At 40.2% G+C, this 27,614-nt stretch overlaps 1 protein-coding gene across 4 annotated transcripts in view; it reads left to right on the forward strand.

The window, feature by feature from the left end:
- The first annotated feature begins 4,219 nt into the window (after positions 1 to 4,219).
- The window catches only part of zfr (zinc finger RNA binding protein), a 47,291-nt gene continuing 23,896 nt past the window's right edge, over positions 4,220 to 27,614 (forward strand). For all 4 annotated transcript variants that reach the window (XR_015086776.1, XM_086030381.1, XM_086030382.1 and 1 more), the window contains exons 1-9: positions 4,220 to 4,347; positions 4,495 to 4,576; positions 7,892 to 8,174; positions 10,929 to 11,070; positions 13,526 to 13,744; positions 16,046 to 16,284; positions 21,293 to 21,499; positions 21,826 to 22,129; positions 27,088 to 27,269. Coding sequence is in view for 3 of the 4 variants with exons in the window: in XM_086030381.1 (XP_085886507.1) it covers positions 4,311 to 4,347; positions 4,495 to 4,576; positions 7,892 to 8,174; positions 10,929 to 11,070; positions 13,526 to 13,744; positions 16,046 to 16,284; positions 21,293 to 21,499; positions 21,826 to 22,129; positions 27,088 to 27,269 (1,695 nt within the window). In the remaining variant the exon portion in view is untranslated. The remainder of the gene's footprint in view (positions 4,348 to 4,494; positions 4,577 to 7,891; positions 8,175 to 10,928; positions 11,071 to 13,525; positions 13,745 to 16,045; positions 16,285 to 21,292; positions 21,500 to 21,825; positions 22,130 to 27,087; positions 27,270 to 27,614) is intronic.

The following is a 27,614-nucleotide window of genomic DNA, read 5'->3' on the forward strand; positions in this document are numbered from 1 at the left end:
ACGGTGGTCGACTAGTTAGCACGTCCGCCTCACAGTTCAGAGGTCGTGGGTTCGATCCCGGCTCCGGCCTCCCTGTGTGGAGTTTGCATGTTCTCCCCGTGCCTGCGTGGGTTTTCTCCGGGCACTCCGGTTTCCTCCCACATTCCAAAAACATGCATGGTAAGTTGATTGGATACTCTAAATTGCCCCAAGGTGTGATTGTGAGTGCGGATGTTTGTCTCTGTGTGCCCTGCAATTGGCTGGCAACCAGTTCAGGGTGTCCCCCACCTACTGCCCAAAGACAGCTGGGATAGGCTCCAGCACGCCCCGCGACCCTTGTGAGGAGAAGCGGTACAGATAATGGATGGATGGATGGATGATGGTGATGGATAGATAAATGACAAGTTAATTAAAATTAACCATTGAAAATCATACATTGCTTTTGGATTGTGTTTCAGCAAGTTTATCTTTAAAAAATTACCTCATGAAACAGGCCTGGACAAAAATGAGGGGGGTAAAAGACTATAGTGACAGACAAATAAGATTGCATTTCCTTTTAGGCTGGTAATAAGCTACAAAAACATTGTTGAAAAGCTGCCATTGCAGGCTAAAGATGAGAGCAGACTATTCAAAGACACTTGTCTTTCAGGACACCACACACTTAGGTCTCCAGCAAAGATTTGCTAACCCAGATGTCAAAGTTGGTCATGTGAATCTAATTCACAAATTAGTATGTTGTGCACCCATTATATGTGACTATTTTATGGTCACACATTAGCATTTTGTGTCCAAAGTATATTAATCATATGACGTTTGGATCTCCATTGATGTTAGTGGATCTATTGCTGGGAGCTGTTTTTATTTTATTTTAGATGAACAAACAATTGAGGAAATCCTGATGTGAGAAGGTGGTCATCTCACACTCTCCATCCACAGCATAGCATTGCTTCTTAGAACAAAGCGAGATACCTAAGATTTAAGTTTATTCATATGTATGAACATAAAAAAAAGAAAAATCTCAATGTATTCAGAATACTCCTGATCTCGACTGATCTTACTTAACCATTCCCTTAAAGGGGAACATGTATTTAAAGTGCACAATGGCCATGAGGTTTAACACAGTGAAACACAAGTCTCAAGATAATGTATTGCAGAATGAGTACCAACAAGTAAAAAGAGTAAAACATCATTGTTGCCACCAAGCTTTTTGCACACATAACAGAAAGGGCGGAGTGGGTTTAGGAGTGGTTGGCATTACTTTACAGAAAAAATAATAATAATAAGAGTCAATATCCTCTGATTTACAGTCAGATGTGAATGAATACATTATGATTTTCTTAGCCCTCCATAAAAGCATACATACATACATACATACATACATACATACATACATACATACATACATACATACATACATACATACATACATACATACATACATACATACTTATCAATACAAATGTATTTCTTTTATTTGGGTAGTGGAGCATATGTGTAACGTTACCTGTTGGATCCTTCATCCATGCCAGAATGTTGGCCTTTCCGCATGGTTGTAGTGGAGTATGTATGCCCAAAAATGTTGGCCAACTGACTTCTTACAAGTTGGAAGACATCTGTGATGCTAATTCGACGACACATTGATTGAACATGTCCATATGGTCAAATTATTTTCAGTCTTTCGCTGAGTACCACTATTTTTGTCCAGGCCTGTTTCATGAGTTTATGATGATCATTTTTAAAATAAAGCTGTTCAACCATAATGCAAAAGCTATTTCTGATTTTCATTAATTATTTTTCACTAAAGTTTTATTTGTCTTTATTAATTTTCTTTTATTATTATTATGAGAAATGCTTGGTGACAAATTCCGGGTATCTAAAACCATATCCCGTATTTTGATTTGTGTCTCGTGATATATTCTATTTTCGTTTTAGAATTAAAAATTGAACATCAAACTGTCTTTAGACATTTTCTTAATCGTTCCAGACACCAAACTAGAAAATCAAGCTGTATTTCAATTTTGGTATTTTGATATTGACCCATTTGCCTCCCATAAATATAAGAGTTATCAACAGTTTTTTTATTATGTTGGCTCGACACTCTGTTAGGTGCAACAGACTGCTAATAGCAAACATGCATAATTGTTTTTTGTTGTTGTTGTTGTTGTTTGTTTTTTATTTTACTTTTATTCCTATTTTAATCAGACATTGAAAGTGCACAGCCTAGCTTGACTTCCAGCTGTGCGACTTTAGAGCCATCGACCACTATTCTTTCCAAAAAGTGACTAGCAACAAATTGAGTGACTCTGGAGTTTTACTTAATTACTCCCTGCCAGCTCCAGTCAGAACAGATGTTCACTCGTCCACGTCCGGACTGCAAGTGAATAACGCGTCCGCAAAGCCACCACTGGAAAATCATTTGCTCTTATCATAGGTTAGGTTAGAATCTATTTAGAGAGTAAATTGTTTCAAACTGTTTTGAGGGAGATGGCAGTCTCATGCAAATTCTCCAACATTACAAAAACATCCTTCCTTTGTTAACGGAAGACACTATGTTGCCCACATGTGGAAATATACTGCAAATGGTATTGACTGTGTGTCCTTGTGTCCTGCAATCTACTTGTGAGTCACCGCATTAATGTAAATATGAAAAGAAACAAACATAAGTGTTTTTCACAGGACAGTGACGATATACTCATACTGTATATACTTATACAGTAACTTGTGTAACTAGGCCCCTTTGAACTTTTTGGTCTTTTGCCACATTTCAGGTTTCAAACATAAAAATATAAAATTGAATTTTTTTCGTGAAGAATCAACACCAAGTGGGATACAATCGTGAAGTGTAATGAAATGTACATGATATTCTAAACTTTTTTTTGTTTATTTAAGTAGGACATGCAAAATTATTCACCCCCTCTTCTCTCAGTTCAGCCAAGTGACACCAGAAGTTCCCTGATGATTTTTGAATAATCCAATGTTGACCTAAATGACTGATGATCATACTATATGTGTATTCGGTCTCAGAATAAATCCACCTGGACTATGATAGTCTAGAGGTCTCTTAAAAGAATATTGGAGAGCAAACAGCATCATGAAGACCAAGGAATACACCAGGCAGGTCCGGGTTAAGTTGTGGAGAAGTTTAAAGCAGTATGAGAATGCAAAAAGATTTCACAAGCCTTAAAAATCACGCAGAGCACTATTCTATCAATCATATTGAAATGGAGAGAGAGACCAGTGCAAACCTACAAAGACCCAGCCGTCCCTCTAAACATTCAGCCCAAACAAGGAGAATACTGATCAACAATGCAGCCAAGATGCCCATGATCACTCGGAATGAATTGCAGTAATTCACAGCTAAGGTGGGGGAATCTGTGCATATAGGACAACTATTAATTGCAAACTGCACAAACGTGGCCTTTATGGAAGACTATCAAGAAGACATTAAAAGGTCCCATTTGAAGTTTAGGCAAGCCAGCTGAGAGACACAACAAAGGTGCAGGTGCTCTGATCAGAGGAGGCCACAATTTACCTTTTTCAGCTAAATGCATGATGTGATGTTTGGCATAAAAGTAACACTGCACCTCATCCTAACTACACCATCCCCACTGTCAAACATGGTGGTTCATGGCAGCATCATGGTTTGTGGCTGCTTTTTTCAGCAGGGACAGGGAAGATAGTTAGACTTGGGAAGATGAATGGAGCCAAATACAGGGAAATTCGGGGAGAAAACCTGTTGGAGTTGGCAAAAGACTTTCGACTGAGATGGAGGTTTGCTTTCTTCTGCAATGGGATGGTTCAAAACGAAACATATCCAGATGTTAGAATGAAAGTCAAAGTCCAGTCATTCTGGCACACTCAAAATGTGATTATGAAAATATACATTACCAAAATGACTTATCAAGTAACTTTTTGTGGACTGTAAAACCATGTACAGGGGAAAAAAAGTTTCGATTTATATAGCCACTTATTTGCGAAGTGTGTTGGACATGCCCAAAAAAATTACAATAAGAAAACGCGTTTTAAGCGATATGTCGATCCTCGTGTGTGTATGTGTGCAAATGTTTAAGACCTTCGTTTTTTTAAATTCTTCATTCTGATACATTTTCATGATTTTCACTGATTCTGGTGAGGGCACCTTTGGTGGTATTGTTCCTTAAAACAATCTCTAACCCTAACCCATGAAAATGAACATGAAACAAGGGGGATCGTCCATCCGTCTGTCGACGTCTGCGTTGGCTTTCGCGCAGGCGCTAAAACCCCATTTCCGGGTACGACATGTAATATAAATACGCTGACCTACTCGATCGTCGCTATCACATACGAAACCAATGATTCCCATATGTCCTGTTGTATCCTTCACCTATGGTAAGTGTCACTACAGTATTCATGTTTTCTACTAACGACGCTGTTGCCACATTATCAACATAAGAAGCTCATTTGTGGTCGGAGCGCTCCGTGTAGCGTGTTGCTAACAGTTAGCTTAGCGTAACCCTGTATGTATGTCCTCCGCAGTGCCCAGCCGGCTTGGTGAAGATGCCAAAATGGCTACCGGCAACTACTTTGGATTCACTCATGGCGCTGCTGCACAGTATAGGTAATGCGAGCACCTCTCTGCGAGCTTTCTTATGATCTAGGAGATCATCGCTCAACTGCATGTGTCGACACAGTTTACTTTATAGTTGAATGCTTTCCACTGCTACCATTGTTCACACCGGGGGGAGGGGGAGATGACAGTATCCCTCTGCTTCAGTTGGATGTGAGCAGGCTTTCAGAGGAATTACTCCAGTGTACTCAGTCAGAGAAACAAGGATGGTCGGCAGATTCTTTGCCGCTGCGGGTTGTGGCATTTTACATTACCCGTCTACCAGAATTTCACAATGCAGTGAAGAGACTGTAGTTTTCACAGCGGCATTGATTTTTCCTCAGGACAAATGTATTATTCCAATAAAAAGCAAGTTATCCAATATAAATATGCGACACAACACTACTGTGTAAACAGCATATTCAGACTCGTATGCAGAGCTGGGCATTTTACAAAAAAAAATCTCAGACTGTTTATTGCCTGTAGCCGGGGTACCCTTCCGCCGTCCGTTTATCTGCCATTTTGTCCAGCCGGACTAAGTAGTAATCGCCTATAGTCCGGCCCGACTATCATTTTAAACGGGCTTCCGTTAGCGTTTCCGCCTACCAACTTCAACAAACTACAAAATAATAAAATCCGCGCCACCCAGATAATCGCCTACAAAACGGGTGTCTGTCATAGGCCGATAGGCGGACCGGTTCATCACATAGGTGGAATGCCCAGCTCTGCTTATTTGTAGGAGTGAGGTATAGTATTTTCATATACTGTAGCTGCTCTATGTAATGGTAGTTTATTGTCAGATCACCTAAAAAAACATGCACCATAATTAAGTTTAGCAGTAGGTCCATGCAACTTCATCAAAGGTCCATCATCACAAAGGCCCAGAAAGGATAATATATAAGCATTCAATGAACCACATTGGTAGCATCATATACCGGATCAGTGGCGTGCTCAGACACTTTGGGGGGCAAGTGCTCAGGGGGGAAAAAAGGTCACTTTTGCGCATATGGAATACCTTATTGGTAATTTTCGAACATCCGGGCATTTCATGCACATTTGTCGGTGAAAACAATCCACCGTCTTGTATTGCTTTCGCCTGTGACTAGCATATAAAGCTTGCAGGAAATTATGCCTGGATGTTGTTGTGCGTTTGTATAGTCCAACCATAACATGATGGAAAGTAAATTATCGTTCCATACTACTGTATGGACCCTGAACGTCGGAGAAAGTAGGTAAACGGAGGAAAGAGTGTGGAAGTGGATGGTCCGTAATGGAAGCTAATCAAGAACACAGTGCTTTGTAGTGAGCACTTCTTAAGTGGTAAGAATTGTTCTCAAGTATGATAAATTGTACCGTTTTCTTTCCTAGATATTTTAGCCTTTAACCAGCTTGCATCTATAGAAATGTAGTATAAGAGTTTGACCACCATCTTGATTTGTAACGTCCTTTTGACGTAAGCCTGTCAATAGAAGTATTCTAATGTTTTTGTTTAAAACTTATATAAGCAAGAGATTTGAGAAAGATATTGATGTGAAATGTAGGTTTTGTGATCAGTACCCTGAAACATGTTCATGTATTTTTGTACTGGCCATCTGTTAGTTTGTTATGGCAGGAATTGTGTGATTTTAGTTTGTTGTGGCAGGAATTGTGTGATTTTATTCCTAATAATATTGAAAGGGATGCCGTAATCGCTTGGAAAAATGTATTGTTTTTTTTGGAAGATATGGAAAAAAGTCATGAATATTATCTGACAAATCATTTGGTATGTCAAAATATCACATTCATTGTTGTTAATTCAAACAATACAATTTCACTGGATTCATGTGTTGGTAACACAGAGTTAGCTGGCTGGTAGGGCAGGGGAGGAGACGCCTTTTGTGTGTGTCCCACTAGTGTCACTGACTGTGACTATTAAGGTCCAGTCACTACACTGCTGTGCTGCATTCATGTGACGAAGGAAGAGAGCGAGACAGAGGTTGGGTGTGTGTGCGGAGGGGGCGTATATCGGGGCATTATTTTCACACGTTTAATCGTGTAGCTTTTCTAAAAGATCGTGTCAACATTCATCTCAGTAAACTGTTTTAAAAAACATATTTATGTATAAACTTTCCAAAGGGCACTTTTTTGAGAGAGGGCAGAGGGGCAAGTGCTTCAGTACCACCTGAGGTCTATCTGTGCACGCCACTGTACCGGGTATTACGGTACATTAGCCAATATATCAGCTTGTAGCAAACCTGAGTGACATCAGGCACACTGTGATTGCATCATCTATGATTCCCGGGACTTCATCTAGCCAAACGAGTCTTCAAATTAGGCCAACTAACAAATATTTTGACAATTCGATCAATCTGTCGAATTAGCTTGGCGATTAATCAATGCAACAGATTTAAAAAAAATAAAAAATTAATTTTTGAATTTAAAAAAAACTAAATTACGAGAAAACGCTCAACCTAATATTACTCTAATAAGGGTTCTAAATTAATGGGTGTTGATAAAAACTTGGCATCCAATTTGGTCAGTAATGCTTGAGGGAATCTTGTCAATCAGATATACTCTACGTGACATTTTGTTTTCGATCATTTGTACCCCCTCCACTCAAAGCAGAGAGGCTATACAGCTGCATATCTGGCCATGAAAATGATCATAACCTGCTCAATACTGCATTACAGTAGATGTCACACTAATGGCTCTATAAACCTCACACATTTTGTACTAGTACTGTTTAAAATAAATAAATAAATGGGAACTAGTTTTCTTAGTGTAATTTACATGAAGTCTATAAATATAAATAATCAAGTGTAGAAAGAAACTATAGTGTGATATATTTAGCTCACTCCCCGACGTGTGCAAATGTTCACGTGTTTAAGACTGTTTAAAATGTTATTTTCTTATCAAGCATAAATCTGAAGTTCTTTTGTCAGTTTTAATTTTGCTGCTTTTTCTGATTTTAGATTTTGGTCGAGGTACCGTTTTGGTACCTGTGTCGAGATATTTTATGCCGGTATAGTATCAAAGTCCAAATTTTGGTATCGTGACAACACTATCTGCGGACTTCTTTTTGTCTCTCAAATTACTATAAGACCAGCATGTTGTGAACAAAGAGTTTGTGACGGAACATAAGGTACGACAAAATCAAAGACACAGGAAGTTGCTAAGCCATGTAATATTTTGTTGGTAAGTAGCAAAACCTTGAAATCGCATCTGAAGTGGACGGGGTCTCTCTATTGTACTTTGAGAAATATTCGAGAACTTCTGTTGCAGTGAATGTTTATGACACCAAAAGATGCAACCCACAACTAAAAACTGCTTTGTGTTTTCTCCTGCCAGTCAGCAGCCAGCTGCCGGGGTAGCATACACCCACCCCACCACGGTGGCCAGTTACACAGTTCATCAAGCACCTGTGGCAGCTCACACTGTGGCAGCAGCCTATGCTCCCACAGCAGCGACCGTAGCGGTAGCTCGGCCTGCACCTGTGGCAGTGGCTGCTGCTGCTACTGCTGCAGCATATGGGGGATACCAGCCAACCCATGCTACAGCTGACTATGGCTACACTCAGCGCCAGCCTGAAGTTCCTCCACCACCACCACCAGTCACCACGCAAAACTACCAGGTACACAACTTGATTTTATGGTCATGTATTTCGTTGGTAACTAAGCCAGAACACAACACAAGATTGAACTAGCCTAGCCTGACTGCACCCGTAGTCTCTGAGGAAGGGCTCATCTTTTTTGGGAATGCAAAACCCCCACATTTTTTTTTCCTACAAAATCTGCTTAGCTACTACACATGGCCAAATAGACCAATTTGGTGTTTGTAAACTAAGATAGAATATTTTGATTTTGTGTAGTGACAGCTCTGTGTTAGTTGTGACAGGACCACCAAAACTGCATTTTCCATTCACATTTGAATAAATAAAAAAGATATGGCTGTATTTTCTTAATCCATTTTAAATTAATACCGGTAAACAAACAAAAAAATAGGGCTGAATGATTCATCGTATTTATTTTAATCAATTCATTGCGATTCCAGCAAAGCAAAGCAATCTCGTGATTGTCAAAACTTGTTTTTGCTGCACTCCCGACTAACTCAGAATCTGTTGTATCCACTATTTTAGACATAAACACTGTGTCCCTCCTCTCCCGCCAAGCTCACCAATCAAAAGCAAGAGGCTATTTGTGACAGGTCACGCAAACCAATCAGCTCTGGGCTGCTGCTCGCAAACTATGGGAAATATTTGGCACTAACGTGCCGCACCGAAGCACAAGCTCCTAGCTGCACTTGCTAACGGGCACAGCTAAACAATATCCTCCTGCAGTGCAGATCCTCTCCTCTAAGTGATCAATCCTTTCCCCCAATGGCGGCAAATAAGATCCACTTCAAATAAGCATCGTTATCACTAAAGGTGGACGAGAAGTAGCGACACAGACCAAGAGAGCACAAAAAGCCAATGTTAATCGTTAAGCTAATATTGTTGCCGAACACCAGAAAAAGTGCTTCAGTGTACAGTACACTTTTCACAGAAGTCTGGTTGGAACCGCGTTTAAGCAGAGAGCAATCAGCTATGAACAGCAAATTAGCAGGTACATTAGCAAGTGTCTAAAGAGAAAATAATAGTACAGTGAACAACGACATACTGATTCGTTTACATTATTGTTGTAATCTACACTTGAGTTTGTGCCTTTATAGTATAATATACTTAGGTGTACACCACACGTGTGTGGCAGAATTATGTTGTCATGGTGAATGCTTACCAAACTGCACATTTAGTAAAATATTTAGTAAGTTTATACCTGTAATTATTGTAGATAAACTGTCTTTCATATGAATTGATGCTTAATTTTGCCTTTACCTCAGTATTGTAAAATGCATAAGAAATCAGATATTGTTTGTTGTAATAAAGATTAATAGTTGAAAAATACATTAGAAAAGAACCTTGAAAAAAATCGCAATTCATATCGCAATTTTTAGGAAAAATAATCGCAATTAGATTTTCCATAATTGTTCAACCCTACAATGAATGTTTGAGGTATTTATATTTTGAGTCCTTATTGCTGCTAAACAAAAAGTGTACATTTCTTAAACTTTTGTGTTTTAGAGACTAACATGCGAGAGATTACATTTCATTAAAAAATATGCTAAGGTTACGTGATCCACAAGGCCAATTTCAAGATCAAGTAATTGGGGAAAAAGGTCAAGTTACTAAGATATGATTTTGTATTCCTTGTTGAATTCCCTTTCCAGCAATACCTGTTTTGCGAAGATTGACCCTGTATAGTTCCTGAGCTGTAAAGGCCCTGATAGACCAAACCGACGTCAGAGGTCGTGAAGCGCCGTGGCATCTGAATGCGCCGTCTGTTTGGTGTAGTGGCCACCGTCGTAGTGTCGTAACCCGTCTGTAAGCGTCTGGGGGGTGGTTACGCATGTTGAATTGGCGTCACCAGTCGTGACATTTGGTCACTCTGATTGGCTGTTAGCTAGCAAATCAGCGCTCGGAGCGCCAACGGGAAATGACAAATGCGGAAGAACAGTGAGCACGCCTCCGCTGCCTTAATCTTTTTACAAGTACAAGAGCGAGGGTTGACAATGTAAGTATTTCACAATACCGTGTCAAGAACGTGATGGTTTACTTCGCGTGGGAGTTCATCGTGAGCGAAGAATATAGCTGAATGCATTGTTTACGTTTTTATAATCCGCCCTCGGCCAACAGCTTTCCGGTTGGCTTTTTCTAGCAATGAGAAATAGTGACTACTGCCGCCGATGGTATGGAAGGGTATTACATCTTATGCATGCTCAGAAGGTACTTTATTGGTCAGTGTCGCTGTCTGTCGTTATGCTGTATTCCTCCAGCGTGACGTGCCGAAAGCCGGCCGGACACCACAGGGGGGTAAGCGTCTGTACCTGTTGGCCAGCGTCTTTTTGGTCTATCTAGGCCTTAAGGGTTCAAAAAAAGTCGGCCACGTCCTTTTTGCCCAAGAGATTAAATTCAGGGGCTGTTAGCTCCCCACCCCTGCTCTGATTGGCCTAAAATTTGAGATTTAGTGTTGTGCCGTCAATATCAACAAGTACAGCAAGTTTCATTGACATCATTCACATCAAAATCAGCTTGGTTAAATTTTTCAGATTTAAAAAAAAAAAAAAATATATATATATATATATATATATATATATATATATATATATATATATATATAAACAATTTTTTAATTTTTTTTTTTACCCTTAGTCAAATGAACTAGAATGTAGGGAATAATTTCTGATGTCCAGGCTTAGACTTTCTGGTGAGAATGCAGTGCATTGCAAGGGCTTTTGTATCGAAGACAAGACAAAAAAGCAAGATTGTGACTGATATTTATTCTATTTTCAGGACTCCTACTCCTATGTCCGGTCCACAGCTTCTGCTGTGGCATATGACAGCAAGCAGTACTACCAGCAGCCAACTGCAACTGCAGTGGTGGCAGCTGCTGCTCAGCCACAACCTACAGTCGCAGACTCCTACTATCAAACTGGTATGAGTAAATACTTTCCTGAGTCATGAATACATTTTCAGATGTCTGGGGGTTCACTTAATTTCATTCTATAATGCAATTCTACATCACTGTTACCTCATAATTCATAATACTATTGGACACTGATAAAGTTTTCTAGCTCATCATTGATTGTAAATTAAATTGTTTTGTGTGAACTGTAGGGATGTCATGAGATCCAAATGTCATGATACAATATCACAATATGAACGTCACGATACAATAACAATCACGATATTGTGTGGAAGAGGGAATGGCGATATATAAAAAGCTTACGTTGCTGTGTAAAAGCTCACGATAATGTTAAAAAAAAAAAAAAATCACAATATTCTGTTTTTGTTCATAACAGCATTCACAAAGAAATAGGCTTGGCCAGTCAGCGCAAAGTATCATGGTTTATGTTGTTCACAATGCTGTCTTCGGCTGGGAGATGTTGAAAAATATTTGTGTTGCACATCATGAAGTCTAAAACACTCAAAAACGTACAACCGGGCTGCATTTTAAAAACTTTATATAGGGCACTAGCGAGCCATCCTTTAAAGATTGCACGATTTTACTAATTAAATATTGATGAAGTTACCAGGCCTGATATGTGTGCAAAATTTCAAGAGGTTTCACGCTTGCTAACACTCTCAAAATCAGCATTGTTTTATTGGCAAAGTTGGCGTTACCATGGCAATAGCTTTTTGTGAAAAATCACAAACTTTGTGTTTTTACATCATGAAGGTCTAAACACTCTTCTGAGCAATTATGAGGTAGATCTGGGTAACCTGCCAGGAGAAAAACATCAAAGAATAAAACATGTACTTCCTTCAGCCAGTAGGTAGCGCTACGAACTACGATGAAAAATTATTTCGTAGATGTCTCCAGACTTGGACTACAGTGGTACCCCTACTTACAAAATTAATTGGTTCTGCAAGAAATTTCTTAACTAGAAATTTTGTAAGTAGAGATGTGTTTTCCATGTAAATGCCCTAATCTGCTCCAAGCCCCCCAAAATTCAGACACAAGTGTTTTATAAAACATAAAAATGCATCAAAACATGTAAAAAATGCATGTTACAATTAGTTAGAATTCAAAATGGCGGACTTCCTGTTTTGCATATGGCTCCAAGAGACTTTTTATAGAACTTGACCTGTTACATATACCACCAAATTAGATCTTGATGAAACGTACAATGGGGGCTGATTTTTTTTTTATTTCTTTATTTTTTTTATTTCTAATTATTTTTTAATTATTCATGACTAACATCACCTGTCGTGATGTGCGTGCAAAGTTTCGTGAGATTTCGTGTATGTTTAGACGGTCAAAATCAGCGTTGTTTTATTGGCGAACTCTGAGGATATATGAGGTGGATCTGGTATACCTGCGAGGATAAAAACATCAACGGATAAAACGTGCTTGCTTTAGCCAAAAGGTGGCACTCCCACTACGATGAAAAATAAGTTTGTATATGTCTTCAGGCTTAGATTTGTTGACAGACCATAAGATGTAAAAATACCAAGCTGCAGACTGTGAGAGGATCGTGAGATTTGGCAGCGGATGATTACGACGGAACGTTCGCTAATAAATGCGTTAAAGTTTGAATTTTTATCATAAAATTGATTTACCTTAACTAGAATGCCGTAGTGCATTTTATCCAAAGGTCCAAACTGCACTTTTAAATGCTTGTCATCGTTGTTGTGCAAAGCGGAAGTGAAACTGCTGCTGTTAGTGCTGCTGCTTCTTCGTTGATTCCTTCTTCTTTGTGGCCTTTCTACTTTTAAAATCGAAGAAGCGCGGTCGCCGGAGGCAATCATGTCTTAACTTTCTCTTTGCACAATAACATCAACAAGGTCCTTTGGATAAAATCCAATGCGGGATTCCAGTTAAGGTAAGCTGTTTTAAGGCAAAACTAAAAAACACTTTAACACTTTATTTGCCAATGACTCGTCGTCCTTGCCGGGAGGCTGAGCGTGCTCTGTTCACAACTTATAAACACAGCTGTTGTACTGTACTATCCTCTTATCTGGCTTGACTCTTGACTAAATGAACGGCATGTGAGTTTGTTAGCGTGGACGAGACTAGCGAGAGGCTGCGATGATGCGCACCCAGTCAGCTCACGGGATGAATCCACTTGTACTCTTGTTGGTCGGTCTCGCGCTGGGAACCAATCACACGTTTTATTTATGAGTGCCTGTGGGTATGTACTAAGCCTCCGAGTCAACTCATATCTTTGAAACCATGCGTCTTTCTGCAACATGGCTGCCGATATGGCTGTTTTGTTTAATTTTTAATTGATGAATACTTCTGAAAAATGCACCGAGGGCGTGACAGTCGAAGCGCGAAGTAGCGAGGGATCACTGTATTGCTTCCTAGGCCTAATGATCAACATAATGTGATAGTTAAATGTTTCAACTGTCATGTTAATTAGGCCTATGAATGTCTACTTCACCAGCCCCCAAACCAGGGTATAGTCAGGGGGTAACCTCATACACCCAGACCCAGCAGACACGTCAGGTGACGGTGATAAAGCCAGCTGCACCCAGTCCTGCAACGTCCTCTTTCTCCATCTACCCTGTGACCTCCACTGTCCAGCCTGTGGCTGCTGCCGCTTCCGTGGTCCCGTCATATTCTCAGAGTCCAACTTACAGCACAAATGCTGTCACCTACTCCGGTAAGTGTCCGTCTATGCAAAGAATGGTGGTGGTTTTCCCACCACTGCATACTGTAGTCAGTAGTGGCCGTTTGTTCTGCCACATCAAAACAAAGTAGCTGCTGGTGGATGTTAACAAATGGATATCATGCCGAACGGTGACATAGATATCTTTGCAGATCAGTAGATCTTGTATGCAGACACCTGCATAATCTTAAAAATGCTACGTAATCGTACATGGGTACATAAAATGGAAAATGTACTTACTTGTATGCAAATGATTGGGTCTTTGGAGTGCCTGCCCATCCATCAGGTGTGCAATCAAACCACCGTGCAAGTCTTGTGTTAGCTGTCTGCTGGGAATCAGTTGACTGCATCATGCCCAGCAACCCACTCTGGTGAGCTTCAACCCTGCCGTAAGCTTTGTTGAACGACATTGACAAGTTGCAATGTGGTGTTCGTGGCTTCAATGCTCAATAATGGAAGCATTGTGTGATAGGTCGATAGGCTTTTTTCAGGGCTGATACGATTATATTAGTAGTCATGGAGGCTGATGGCCGATATTCTTTTGATATCATTCCAACACTTGGCTTAGTTTAAATGCCGATCACAAATTTGCTGGATCAATGACTACTAGGGTTGGGCATCGTTTGAATCTGGACGGTTCCGGTTCCAATTCCTGTTCTTCGGTTCGATTCCGGTTCCTAACGATTCTCGATTCCGAGCCTTCAAAAAAAAAAAAAAAAAAAAAAGCAGGGATCTATTTTTTTTTTTAATGAAATCATGACCTCTGTTCTTGAATTTCATGCACTTCTTTCTGTTTGTGAACTTTACTATTCTCAAGGGGCTGTTTTTAACCAGTTTATTGAATTTTCACGAGAGCCTCATTTTTGAGGTCCTCAAGAAAATAGGTAATGCAGCAGTTACTTTAAAGCATATGCTACTGAAGACTTATTGATGGACTTGGCTAATTTTTTTTTCTTTAGAAGGAAAAAACGAATAATACAACAAACAAAGCGGCATTTGAAGGGCAAGTAAGGAAAATGCATCTAATCTATGTAGTGTAACCATATTCTGTATGTATATAAGTACAGTATATGCACTGTATGCAGTAAGATAAATATTAGCTTGACCTTTGTGTGTTGACGCACTGTTTTAGTTCAACTTTTTGGCATTAGACCAACTTAGCCGATTCTGACTTTGGGTCGGAATCCGCACCAGTTCTATGTCACCTGTTAGGTGCCGGTCGAGGCGGCCTGCCAGGCCGGCCTGGGCAAGACGGCTGACACCGCGAAAAGCGACCCAAGTCTTGGCAGGCACTGCAGCTGAGGAGAGCTGCGGCAAGGGCACGACACACGTCCAGAGTCGCCACCACGGCCCGCACACGCCCGATGGGGAGTGGGCGGAGCAGCTGACTGGGAAGAGGAGCGCCAGCTGGGACGGTTGTCGCTGTCCTGTGAAAAACACGTATCTCCAATTTTTGTAATTTTCACATTAATGCGATGTCTGTAACGCAGAAACACCATTCATGTAAAGATAAGAATGAAAAAAAAATGTAGATAAGTGTTTTTCACATGACAGCGATGACGGGCTCTGGCCGAGCTGCTTTGCACCCGCGCCACGGCTTTGGTGGCTGGGAGGGCCTGCGCATCGTGCACACACATTTCCTTCTCCGTTCGTGCTTCTTCCGCGTGCGAATTAGTCATCGAAATTCAGCACCGAAATTTTTTAATCTAAACGATTCTGGGAGAACCGGAATCTTAGTCCCGGTTGCACTCGATTCACGGTTCTCAATGCCCAACCCTCACGACTACAGCATGTGTAACAAATGCGATGCACATACTTCATCACTTGAGGAAATACTAGAAGTCGTTTGTGATGACTTTTTGCTTGCACCCCTGCTGAAGAGATTGGTAAAATACACATTCTATTTAATTAATTGATTAATCTATCTCCAGAAGTCACGGTAATAGGAACAACAAATGGTAAAATACACATTCTATTTAATTAATTGGTTAATCTATCTCCAGAAGTCACGGTAATAGGAACAACAAATGCATTAGTTAAGATCACAATTCGTCACCATTTACATTTACAGTCTGTAATTGGTATTTCAATTTAAAAGTATTTTTACAGTTAATTTCAGTCAGACAAATGCAATACTTGGCGTTATCTAGTACCACTTAACATTTCAAGAGATTGGACTCTATCAGCTATTGTGTTCAATGTACCCCACCATTTCCCCAGCAAAGATGGGATAGCTGCCATTCAAATGATGGAATGATCGCAATGAAACCTTCTAAAATATCTTTTTATTTTTAGGAACCTCATATTCAGGATATGAAGCAGCGGTCTATTCAGCAGCCTCAAGTTATTACCAACAACAGCAACAACACCAGAAACAGGCTGTGGCTGCGGTGGCTGCAACTGCAGCATGGACTGGAAACACTTTCACAAAGAAACCGCCCTTTCAGAATAAGCAGCTCAGACCCAAGCAGCCACCAAAACCCCCCCAAATCCACTATTGTGATGTTTGTAAGATCAGCTGTGCTGGCCCTCAGGTGAGTTCAAAAATTAAATTAGTAAACGGTTTTTGCTTACATCCCAAAAAATCGGAACATTTTAACCAAGCGGATTTTGATTTTAATGAAACTTGCTGTACTTGTTGATGGTAATGGCACAACACTAAATCTTAAATTCTAGGTCAGTTGGAGTAGGGGCTAGGAAGCTATGGCTTACCGAATTCTTATTCATTTGTGTTTTTGTGCGCGTGTGTGTGTGTGTTTGTGCATGTGCACATTGGTGCCTGTATTTATTTTTATTTCTTTTAACCCGTTAGTTTTTTGGGAGGGTTTACAAAGGGTGAAGCACTCTCCTACGCGAAAGGGGAGGTCCTGACGTACATACAGCTTGGTCTCATCCACAATATGGCTCTAGGGGTTGAAGTATACGGAATATAGTTGGTTTCCAGCCAACTTCATGCCACCCAGAATCTTTCTCACGACCTGAACTAGGAATATAAGCGTATAGCATGAAATAAGGTTGGGCGATATTCAAATATTGAAACCATTTCACCGTCTCCTCATTACACCAGTGTGTACAGTAATACTGGCACTAATTTTCAACTTATTTTGTAGCTTTTGCTGACCACCACGAGTCTGTCTAGTCCAGGCTTTACTCGTAGCACAAATCCACGATCGATGTTAGTTTACCTTCTAACCTTTTAGTCACTCCCCCAACTCCCAATAAAAAAAACATCTGATTTAATCACAATTGTAAATGAAGTGCATGTTTATAGTGTTTTATCAACAATGTCTGTCCTGGGGGCCTAATGTGGCCCGTGGTCAAATTTTATCCAGCCCGCACCCTCCTCATAGAATTAATAACGTCGTTGACAAGCTTATGAAATACACTAAATGCAATTTCACATTTGCACACAAGAGACCAGTGTGACCCCTTCCGGACAGCTTCTAAAATGGTGAAGATAAATTAAAAAAAAAAAAAAAAAAAAAAAAAGCGAAAATTGACAGCGAGGGATGACAATTTAACGCTAGGAGTCCCAGGATTTTGACACTACAAGAAGGATGAGACCCGTCAATTTGACATGATGCGTTCTAGCAATGGCGTCATCGACTAAAACGGGGGTCTGCAACGCGCGGCTACGGAGGCTCATGCGGCTCTTTCATCCTAATGTTGCGGCTCTGTGTCTTGGGAAAATAAATTATACTTTGAGTCCGATTGAAGTGTATGTTATTTGTCTCAAAATCGTGCATCATGTCTTCTTAGTAAGTCAACGTTTTTAACTTCTTTCTTCAGACCTTGTGCAATTTCGGTGATCAGCATTCGCCTCCTTCAGAGACGTTTGACAGCACTGTCATGACGTGTCAGCAGGCAGCCGGCGTGCTCAGAAAGCCCAGCGACACCCAAACTGCACAATATCTGAATAGTGTTTTGTGTTTGTTCATTTGTTCAATTGTAGTTGTTGGAAAGGTACGTGGATACGTGCCAAAGTTGTGTGCCAACATTGCTACATGGAGATTGGCGGCTATGTTGCTGTTTGTTCATTTGTTCAATTGTAGTTGTTGGAAAGGTACGTGGATACGTGCCAAAGTTGTGTGCCAACATTGCTACATGGAGATTGGCGGCTATGTTGCAGGTAGCACGTCTAAAATAACGCACTTAAAACGGCTTCGTTCTCCGCTGCTCCTCTCGCTAGCCGTACGATGCACGATGCATTCATGAACCTCGGAAACATCACAACTCAGCAAAACACAAATCTGACCACAGCACAGATAACCCAATTTGTTACAATATGCTGTTGAACATTCAAAGATTTCACTGCCAAAAATGTGTATATAATTTAATAAAGACTTTTTAAAGTTATTGTATTTTTTTCATTATAAAAAGAGTTTTAATATAGTTAGCAATAATTGTAACTAGGGATGTTCCGATCAGGTTTTGTGACACCGATACCGATCATGCATGAGTGAGATTGTCCGATACCGATTCCGATCACATGGAATATCTATATTTTTCCATTTACGGTGACTGCTATTATGCAATATTATCTGAAAAAAATTGTTTTATTTTTCTTAATTTTACACTTCATATCGTGCATTCTGGTGAATTTCAGAGTAAAAATTGTTACCACATTACTCAATTGTGTGTATAAAAACCCAAAATGTTTTACATTTTGTGCTAATGTAAATGTTCTTTGTAGATAAGTCAATATTTTCCCCATATTTTTGCTAGAGACTTAACTGCTTCAAACAGAGACTGGGGGCTTAGCGGTATGACTTGAAATCATGGTATTATTTTAATCTTTTGGTCCGAACAGTAATGGTGAGTGTAAAAATCACAACGAGAATATTTGTGATTGGTTTGTTTATGCCGTTGGCGAGTTCCGTCCGGTGTTAGAACATGTGCTAAATTGCTTATTTTTTGTCTGGATACTGTATGTGTTGATTATAATACAACATTTCTGTTCATAACTGCTGGATCTCCACCCTTCCGCGGTTCTAGTCAGGCTTGTGCAAAAAGTCTACTGTACACCTATTTGCTATTCTCGACTCTGCAATTCACTTCAGCGATTAGCTTTAACTTGAATACTTAGATGTGTCATAGGCTGTTGCTGCTGAGTGTTTAAAGATTTCAGCGTCTTAATAGTTTACAAAATTAAGAGGTCTTTATTGTTGTATTTTTTTATTCTGGTGTAATATCTTAGAATATCACCCGAATGGTTCGCTTTTATTTTTTCTAAAAAATGCACCGTTTACTTGTCATCTTTTCAAAATAAACATTAAAAAAAAAATTTTTTTTTTATTTTTTGTACCAAAAATATACCGAACTGAAGTTTCCAAGAATCCGTACCAAACTGAAATATGATTTAGCGTACAGTTACTCCCCTACTGGGAACTCAAACAAGCTGGCGTTTTTTGGGAGGTTGATGTCAAAAAGTGTTTGCGGCTCCCAAAGCTTTCTTTTCTGTGGAAACCTGGTCAAAATGGCTCTTGGACTGTTAAAGGTCATCAACCCCTGGACTAAAATGATTACTCACTGCTCGAGTATCTAATAAAGATAGTTTCTTCATTAAAATTGTTGTGAGTATAATGTAATGTAAATTATGTCATATAGATGAATGAGAACAATTGAAAGGTGAACCTTGGTCCCAGTCTGTGGCCCTGAGCACTCTCGAAGAGGTTTTCCTCCAGGATATCTCTGTACTTGTCCCCATTCATCTTTCCTTCAATTGCAACCAGTCACCCTGTCCCCGCAGCTGAAAAACACCCCCACAACATGATGCTCCCACCACCATGTTTCACTGTACGGATTGTTTTGGGCAGGTGATGTTCAGTGCCTGGTTTTCTCCACACATACCGCTGTGAATTAACATCGGACCAGAGAATCTTATTTCTCATAGTCTGGGAGTCCTTCATGTGTTTTTTGGCAAACTCTATGCGGGCTTTCATGTGTCTTGCACTGAGAAGAGGCTTCCGTCAGGCCACTCTGCCATAAAGCCCCGACTGATGGAGGGCTGCAGTGATTTGACTTTGTGGAACTTTCTCCCATCTATGTCCCTACTGCATCTCTGGAGCTCAGCCACAGTGATCTTTGGGTTCTTCTTTACCTCTCTCACCAAGGCTCTTCTCTCACGATTGCTCAGGTTGGCTGAACGGCCAGGTCGAGGAAGAGTTGTGGTCGTCCAAAACTTCTTCCATTTGAGGATTATGGAGGTCACTGAGCTCTTCGGAACCTTGAGTGCTGCAGAAATTTTGTTGTAACCTTGGCCAGATCTGTGCCTTGCCACAATATCTGTCTCTGATCTCCTTGGGCAGTTCCTTTGACCTCATGATTCTCTTGTTCTGACATGCACTGTGAGCTGTAAGGTCTTATATTGACAGGTGTGTGTCTTTCCTAATTAAGTCCAATCTGTTTATTTAAACAGAGCTGGACTACAATAAAGTAGCAAAACCATCTCAAGGAGGATCAGAAGAAATATACAGCATGGGAGTTAAATATGAAGGTTTTTTGCAAAGGGTCTGAATACTTATGACCATATATTTCAGTTTTTCTTTTTTAATAAATATGCAAAAATGTCTACATTGTTTTTTTTCTATCAAGATGGGGTGCTGAGTGAACATTAATGAGAAATAAAATGGACTTTTTGGATTTTGGCAAATGGCTGTAATGACACAAAGTGAAGAATTTCAAGTGGTCTGAATACTTTCCGTACCCACTGTACAGAAGAGAAGGCTTGTCAGTGAAATTTGAGTGATTAGCATTTACCGTAGCCTAGCCATAGCCCATCTCGACAGCCCTGTTTACGTTGCCTGCGCCACCTATGGCGCTTGCCGGACCCGACAACAATCCACACAAGTCCCGCTGGTTGCGCTCTCGTCCGTGATGTTGAAAGTGCAATAAAAAAAAAAAACCCGCTAGAACTCATCCTTTTGTACTGTAATCCAATGTCGATTAGGTCCACACAATTACAGTATCCAGCAGCGAAGGTAAAAGTACAGTTAAAAAGGAAGGGGCATGGCTCGTCATCATCATATTCGGGTGTCCAAGCGCTCTTTTGACTGTCCGAAGCCGCTTCCCCCAAGGCGGCGCCACAACTGTCAGTCATTCAAGTAAATGTAACCCAGGCATCAGTGCTTGCACTTATGAATTTTTTTATCCTAAGTGTCAATATTTATAATAAATATGATTTTTAGAGTCAAGGAGACGGCAGCTGGTTGTACATGTACAACCTATAAATCTTTTCAGTCGCCACATTGTTAACGGGCGCCTGCGCACCCCAATTGGGCACACCATAGAGCCTGCCTTAACCTGGCGGGGAGGCAAGAAAATCATGGTGGCCCGCCAGGCTTATTTAGCACCAGAGGGAAACCCTGGGGCTATTATGACTGAAGCATGTGAGAGGCATTTACCAGGACATCAGGGTTCTGTTTTAAATTATGAGAATAATTTGGTTATGTCTTTAAAGCAAAACAATTCTTTTCAATCAGCATGTGGCAAAAAGTGTCTGAAGTAAAGTAATATCTCTTGTATTTTTCATGAATGTTCCAGACTTACAAGGAGCACCTGGAAGGCCAGAAGCACAAGAAAAAGGAAGCAGCACTGAAGGTTTCGCAGAACAGTAACAGCAGCAGTAGTAGTGGTGGTGGGTTATTGGCCCGAAGTTCTCAGAACCAACTCCGCTGTGAGCTTTGTGATGTTTCCTGCACCGGCGCAGATGCTTATGCTGCCCATATTCGGGGAGCCAAACATCAGAAGGTATGGGAATAAATTTATCAGTGCACTGCACCACCAATTGAATACTAGCCACTATATGCGGCACAGATTGATTTGTGTGCATAGAACATAGGTCATGTTTATTTAGGTCATGTGAAAATGTTGTTTGTAACACTTGAAATTGCACCAACGGTCTGTGATCATATTTGCGGAGACTGAAATGTATTTTATTGCTTCTTTTGACATTGCACAAGGTGTTGTGGTTAGAACTAATTGCCTTAACTGAAGCTGCTGGCTGAATAAAGCTGATTTGATGTTGGATGTTGACTTTCCGAAACGAGTGTTTCTAAGCTAATTATTTCTTACAGGTTTTGAAGCTTCATACCAAACTTGGAAAGCCCATTCCCTCAACTGAACCCAGTATGGTGACTCAGACTTTGTCTTCAAGCTCATCTGCCCCAAGCAAAGCCATCACTTCAACCTTGAACAGCTCCTCTACTAGCAGCTCTCTTGGTGTGGCTGCCTCTTCATCCAGTACGCCCTACCTAAAACCTGTTAACCTGGTCAGCAGTAACGTAATTGGTGTCAAGAACCAATCAGCGAGCAATTTGTCTACTGCCAATTCTACAACACTCGGAAAGAAGGTCAACACACCCAAGATTAATTTTGTTGGTGAGTTAAAAAAAAAAGAAAACAGACAATAACAACTATGCTATGTGGCTGACTAAATGCATCCCTGCGAATGTGAACCCATTAAAGCCTGAAGCCCCATTAAAGCCTGAAGCCCCTCGTGAGACATCTCTCTTAAACCTACAGTCGTCTTTGGAGCCACCCTTGAAAACCTGACATTTTGGCCTACCTACTAATAACGAAATAATTAATATCTCAGCCCCTGTAGCAGATTGAAACATAATTCCCCCAAAATTTGAGAGCTTAGACATGTGGCTTTCACACAGGCCCGAGTTTATTCATCTTTACTGTTTCACTCGAAGATGCACGTGAAGCATTATTTTTAATTAAAAAAAAAAAATCAAGTGGTAATTACCATGCTGTGTTCTCTTACAAAGACGTTGAAATCGTCATTGGCTACGAACATAAATCTTAACCATACATCACGTTTGGATGGTTTCACGGCTGTAAAGTCCGCGAGCGTGTCGTCTATATCATTGCCGTGACTTATATCAGAGCTCCCCCAATCGACTGACCCTCCATTACTCCCCGAAAAAATTCAGTGAAACTCATGACACCGTCACATGTATATGCTGATGCATTTCATTGGCTAAGAGACCGAGAATGTGATTGTACAAGAAAATGACGTATACGCTCTCCCGGATTTAAAGGAAGAAACGTGCAACAGCACTCCCGACTTCAGTGGTAGAAACGCGGTTATGCACTCCCGTCCTTAATGTGTTAACAACACACTGGCTCTGCTGCTCAGCAAAGTGGCGTTACACTGGGAAGGTACCTGGATGTCTGGGGAGGCACACAGCAGTGATAGCTCCATGTACCGTCCTCTTCTTCAATGTCATGACTAATACATGCCAGCACTCACATACAAATGATGACGAAAAATGTCCCTAAACGTTGACAATAGAAATTCTCTGAAGTAAAACGCCCAACATTAACGGAAAGGGAGATACCTTATGAGATTTTACCGGAAATACGTCACAACACGTGCATATAGCCCATAAGCATGCCGGACGCCAACCCCAGCCCTTAAATTTTATTCTCATGAATGGTGTCGTCTTGTATGATTATTAGCCTTTTTTGATTATTTAAAAAAAAAAAAAAACACAAGAAAAACATAAATGTAACCTTAGATACTGAATAGGTAGAACACAATGAAATAAGATGGATCTGTCAATTAGTTGGATTGTCCAATATTATATTGTTTCAGTGGTTTAGGATCTTGCACACTTTCCAAATATTATCGGATTATTTGTTTTTTTGTTTATTTTACAAAGTTTTAAATTTACCACTTTATAAATTGTAATATCTCACTCTCTTGCTGTCAAGTCCACCCAGGCCATTGGAGTAACAGTTGAGGAGAGAGAAGAGGGACTACATTTACCTACTAATTAACATTTGGGATAATAGTAAAATACATCCCTTTGCACAATGCATACCTTAATTAGTGGTTGTACTCTGCTAAGAATGAGGTGCCAGTCTTAGCCAAAAATGCCAGGGCCTATATTTTCATTTGTATTTTGGTCCCAGCCCAGCCCTGTCAACAATGTGTTTATTACGAAAATAATGTTTAATATCTCCCCTCCATCCCAAAAATACAACTTGTTTGACTCAACTCTTCATCTCGCAGACAGCCAGACATGCTCATCTTCTTTCTTCCAGTGGCCCCACCCCTGACTCACTCATCCAATCACATATTGCACAACGACCTTGATTGTCTCGCATACAGGCGAAATTTATAACTAGGAGTTAGGAACAATCAATAAGGGCAGCATAATATATCGAGAAAATAGCGATAGTGTGCTAATGGTCAAAGCAATATACATATCGCAAAGACATGCAATAATTTTCTTATGGAATGGTCTGTTTTTATCTGAATTCGACCAGTCAAATGCAAACTCAAATGTGCATTGCCACCCAATAGTTGGCGATTATATCAGGCACTGGTGTCAAACTTGAGGCTCAGGGGCCAAATCCGTCCCGCAACCGCATTTTATGTGGCCCGTGAAGGCAAATCATGTGCGTCAACCTCATGTTTCTTGCATATTGTTTTCACTTTCAACAACACTGGGATATGAGATACTGCAATGTGTTACTTGTTACCAATCCTCCCCTTCAAAAAAATGTAAACAGTTACGTACCGGCTCCTATCCATCAATTTGTCGTGTATATGTGATCATACATTTATATGGGTTCACAGTCGTAACGGCCCGCCGAGGGAAACCATAACTACAATGTGGCCCCTGACAAAAAATGAGTAGTTTGGCACCGCTAATCTCAGGGAATTACAATGAATTATCCAAGAACACATTGAGCTTGCTTAATTTCATGCATGAAAAAAAATGTACTTTCATTAGATAAAAAATAAAGTCATATCTGTAGGTGCATGTTAAATATCGTAATATCAATATCGCTATAGTCAACATCCGTATCGCATGTTTTTCCAAAATCGCGCAGCCCCACAAGCAATGTTCCCTCTAAGCTGTGCATGTGCACAGTTGCGCAGTGCTCTCTCCTTCTCATTGCACAGCAAATGTATACAGTGCGTCCAAAAAAAAATTAAAAGCTGTATTGACATTTTATATTTTCATAATCGCCTCATCCCAAAAAAGTTGATTTGGTGCATGTGGTTGATAGAGGACGAATGAAAAATGTGTCAAAAAACGCTTTTCGGACTGATTTGCTCACCGTTTCATATACAATGGTACCTCTACTTACGAAATTAATTGGTTCGGGAAGAAATTTCTTAAGTAGAACATTTTATAAGCAGAGACGCGTTTTCCATGTAAATGCCCTAATCCGTTCCAAGCCCCCCAATATTCAGACATAAATGTTTTATAAAGCATAAAATTGCATGAAAACATGTAACAAGTAAATGTTACAATTAGATTATTGCACAATAAATTAGAGTTGTGTATAATGTAAAAAAAACCCCCAAAGAATTAGAGTAAGGAATAAAAATGATGGTCCTTTACCTTTTAATGGCTGTCCTCATCGCTTTTTGCCCTCTTTGGTTCATGGCGTTTTGCAAACAACTGATTTAATAACATGGCGACTGTTGATACATTACGGTCATATTCTTTGGCGAGGTCAACCGAACGCATCCCCCTTTCATACTTTTCTATTATCTATTGCTTTGTTTGTATTGACAAAAAAATGATTTTCTTCTTTTTTTCTTTTCCTCATTTCTAATTCACGTAAAACTATCGGAAGACCTCATGGCCCGAGGGGCGAATGACGAGGACGCTGAATCTATCTATTTACCTGTCTATCCACGCACACACAGACATACGGAAGAGGTCCCTCTTAGCCAATGGGATGCCAGGAAGATGCTAGGAAGATGCTAGGCTCGCCAATGGCAGAGCAGCTATGAGTATGATGCGTTCAGGAAACTCCTGAGCTACAATTAGCAGCCCATACTGCGAGTGTCACCCCATATTTTCACCTTTCGTATCCTGAAATTTCTTTCGTAACTAGAGGCAATATTTTCCTGTTGAGGCATTTCGTAACGTTCGTAAGTAGAGGTACCACTGCAAGCATTGACAAAATAAAAAAAAAAACAGCATCACACACTCAAAAGCAGATGAATAGTTATCTTTATTCTGACATACGATAACGTTTCGACACAACCGTCATCAGGATTTTTGTTTTCCTTGTTGCTTGAAGGGACAACGTGTAGAATGCTTTGATTTTTCAATGATCATTTTAAAAACCCACTATTCATTTCAACAATGCAAAAAAATATGCTCTATCACATCAACGTAATTATTTTTATGTAAACGTAGGTGAGGTAATCTCAAATTATATTACAGTACATAGGGCGCACCTCCCCTACAGGAGGCTGCCATGTTTCGCTGCCATCTTTGTGCTACGGATACTCGGAGACAAACTTAGCGAACCTAGTCCTTCAGCAGCATGACTACAGCATGTGTAACAAATGCAATGCACTTACTTCAAGACTTTAGGGAATACTAGAAGTTGTCTGTGATGACATTTTTTTGCACTTCTGCTGAAGAAATTGTTGATAGGCTTGCCGCGTGTGGTCTCTCGGAGGCACCGTAGTGCGTGTGCTTCAAAATGCACGCACTTCCATCTTAGGTTGTTGCATTCTATTAGTTGACCACTAGATGGCACTGAATTCTACACATTTTCCTTTTAAGCTACAGCATTTTCCCCCCCATTTTTCAATTTTTTTTTTCTCATGTAAACATTGTCACGCTGGCCTTGCTCGAAAACACCTACTTGGTTCATTTTTCCTAGTCTCGGGCCATATACGCGGCTTCTTTACGATGATATTAATATTGATGTACCGTACTACTACTTACGTCTTTGTTAATTACGTCTACCGTCGAATTGTGGCTCGTTCATTACCGTGGTAACAAGTGTCGTATACGCTAACCATTATGCTTGTAACACTTGCTCAGGGTATTAAAAAAAAAAATTAGAGTAATTGCTTAAACAGGTTGAAAACGAACAAAAATAGTTGTGATGTGTGTGAGAACACGTCAGTTAGATACACGTCAGTTAGATACACGCCATTGTCCAGCGTTTGTCCTATCCACTCATCATCTCACCAAGCCCCGCATAAGCTGACTGGGGAAAAGAACCTCCAATGCTTGAGTAAGCTCTGAACAATTGAAGCATATTCTCGTGACGTACTGTACATATGAAGTGTCAGTGGTCAAGGTGAGGTGCATTTCACTGTTCTTACAGCTCCGCACTGCCTCGCGTCATCAATGTACAAGCCACCAACACAAGAGGACAGAATTTAGCAATGTTATTAGAAAACCTCTCTGTGTCTAGAAGACACCTAAAGGCATTTAATTACAAGGATCACAACGAAAAGTTGAGTCTTTTTTATTGAGGCTAATGTACACAGGATTTGTAACCTGAAATGTAACTCGTGTATGACTTTAAAGTATGTTTACATGTTTTGAATGCAGGTGGAAGTAAATTGCAAACCACAGCAAAGTCTGAAGAGTGCAAAGGCGAGACCCCCAAGACTGCAATGTCCTCTTCGGGTGCTGTAGATGTCAAAGCAGAGGTTTCAGAATCTCTGTCTGCATCGACCCTGGCTGCACTGCAGAGTGATGTCCAGCCTGTTGGCCATGACTATGTTGAAGAGGTCAGCTTTGTTGGAATTGTGCATGGCCAGTTAAGGCCACGTTAACAAGGAAAGAAAAGATAGTATAAGTTTACAAACACTATACTAAAAAAAAACTTGTTTTCATTCTGTCTGACATGACATCCGACTGAGCTTTTATTGTTGTAGATCAATTTTGGTTTCCAAAATTATTTCCATTTGCTAAATTCCAGAATAATGAGAGAATATTTTTTTCAGACAAATTTTCATTACTTTGCTCTAAGTCGTAAGTTTCATACAGTGACGTTACCATCTATACAACTCAATATGTTGTATGTAGCCTCGCTAGTCTAAACTTGAAATTCCAATTAATATTGTGTTCGTGGA

The sequence above is a fragment of the Filicampus tigris genome, chromosome 5 (assembly GCF_054856515.1).
Source record: "Filicampus tigris isolate MCC_2025a chromosome 5, RoL_Ftig_1.0, whole genome shotgun sequence".
NCBI lineage: Eukaryota > Metazoa > Chordata > Actinopteri > Syngnathiformes > Syngnathidae > Filicampus > Filicampus tigris.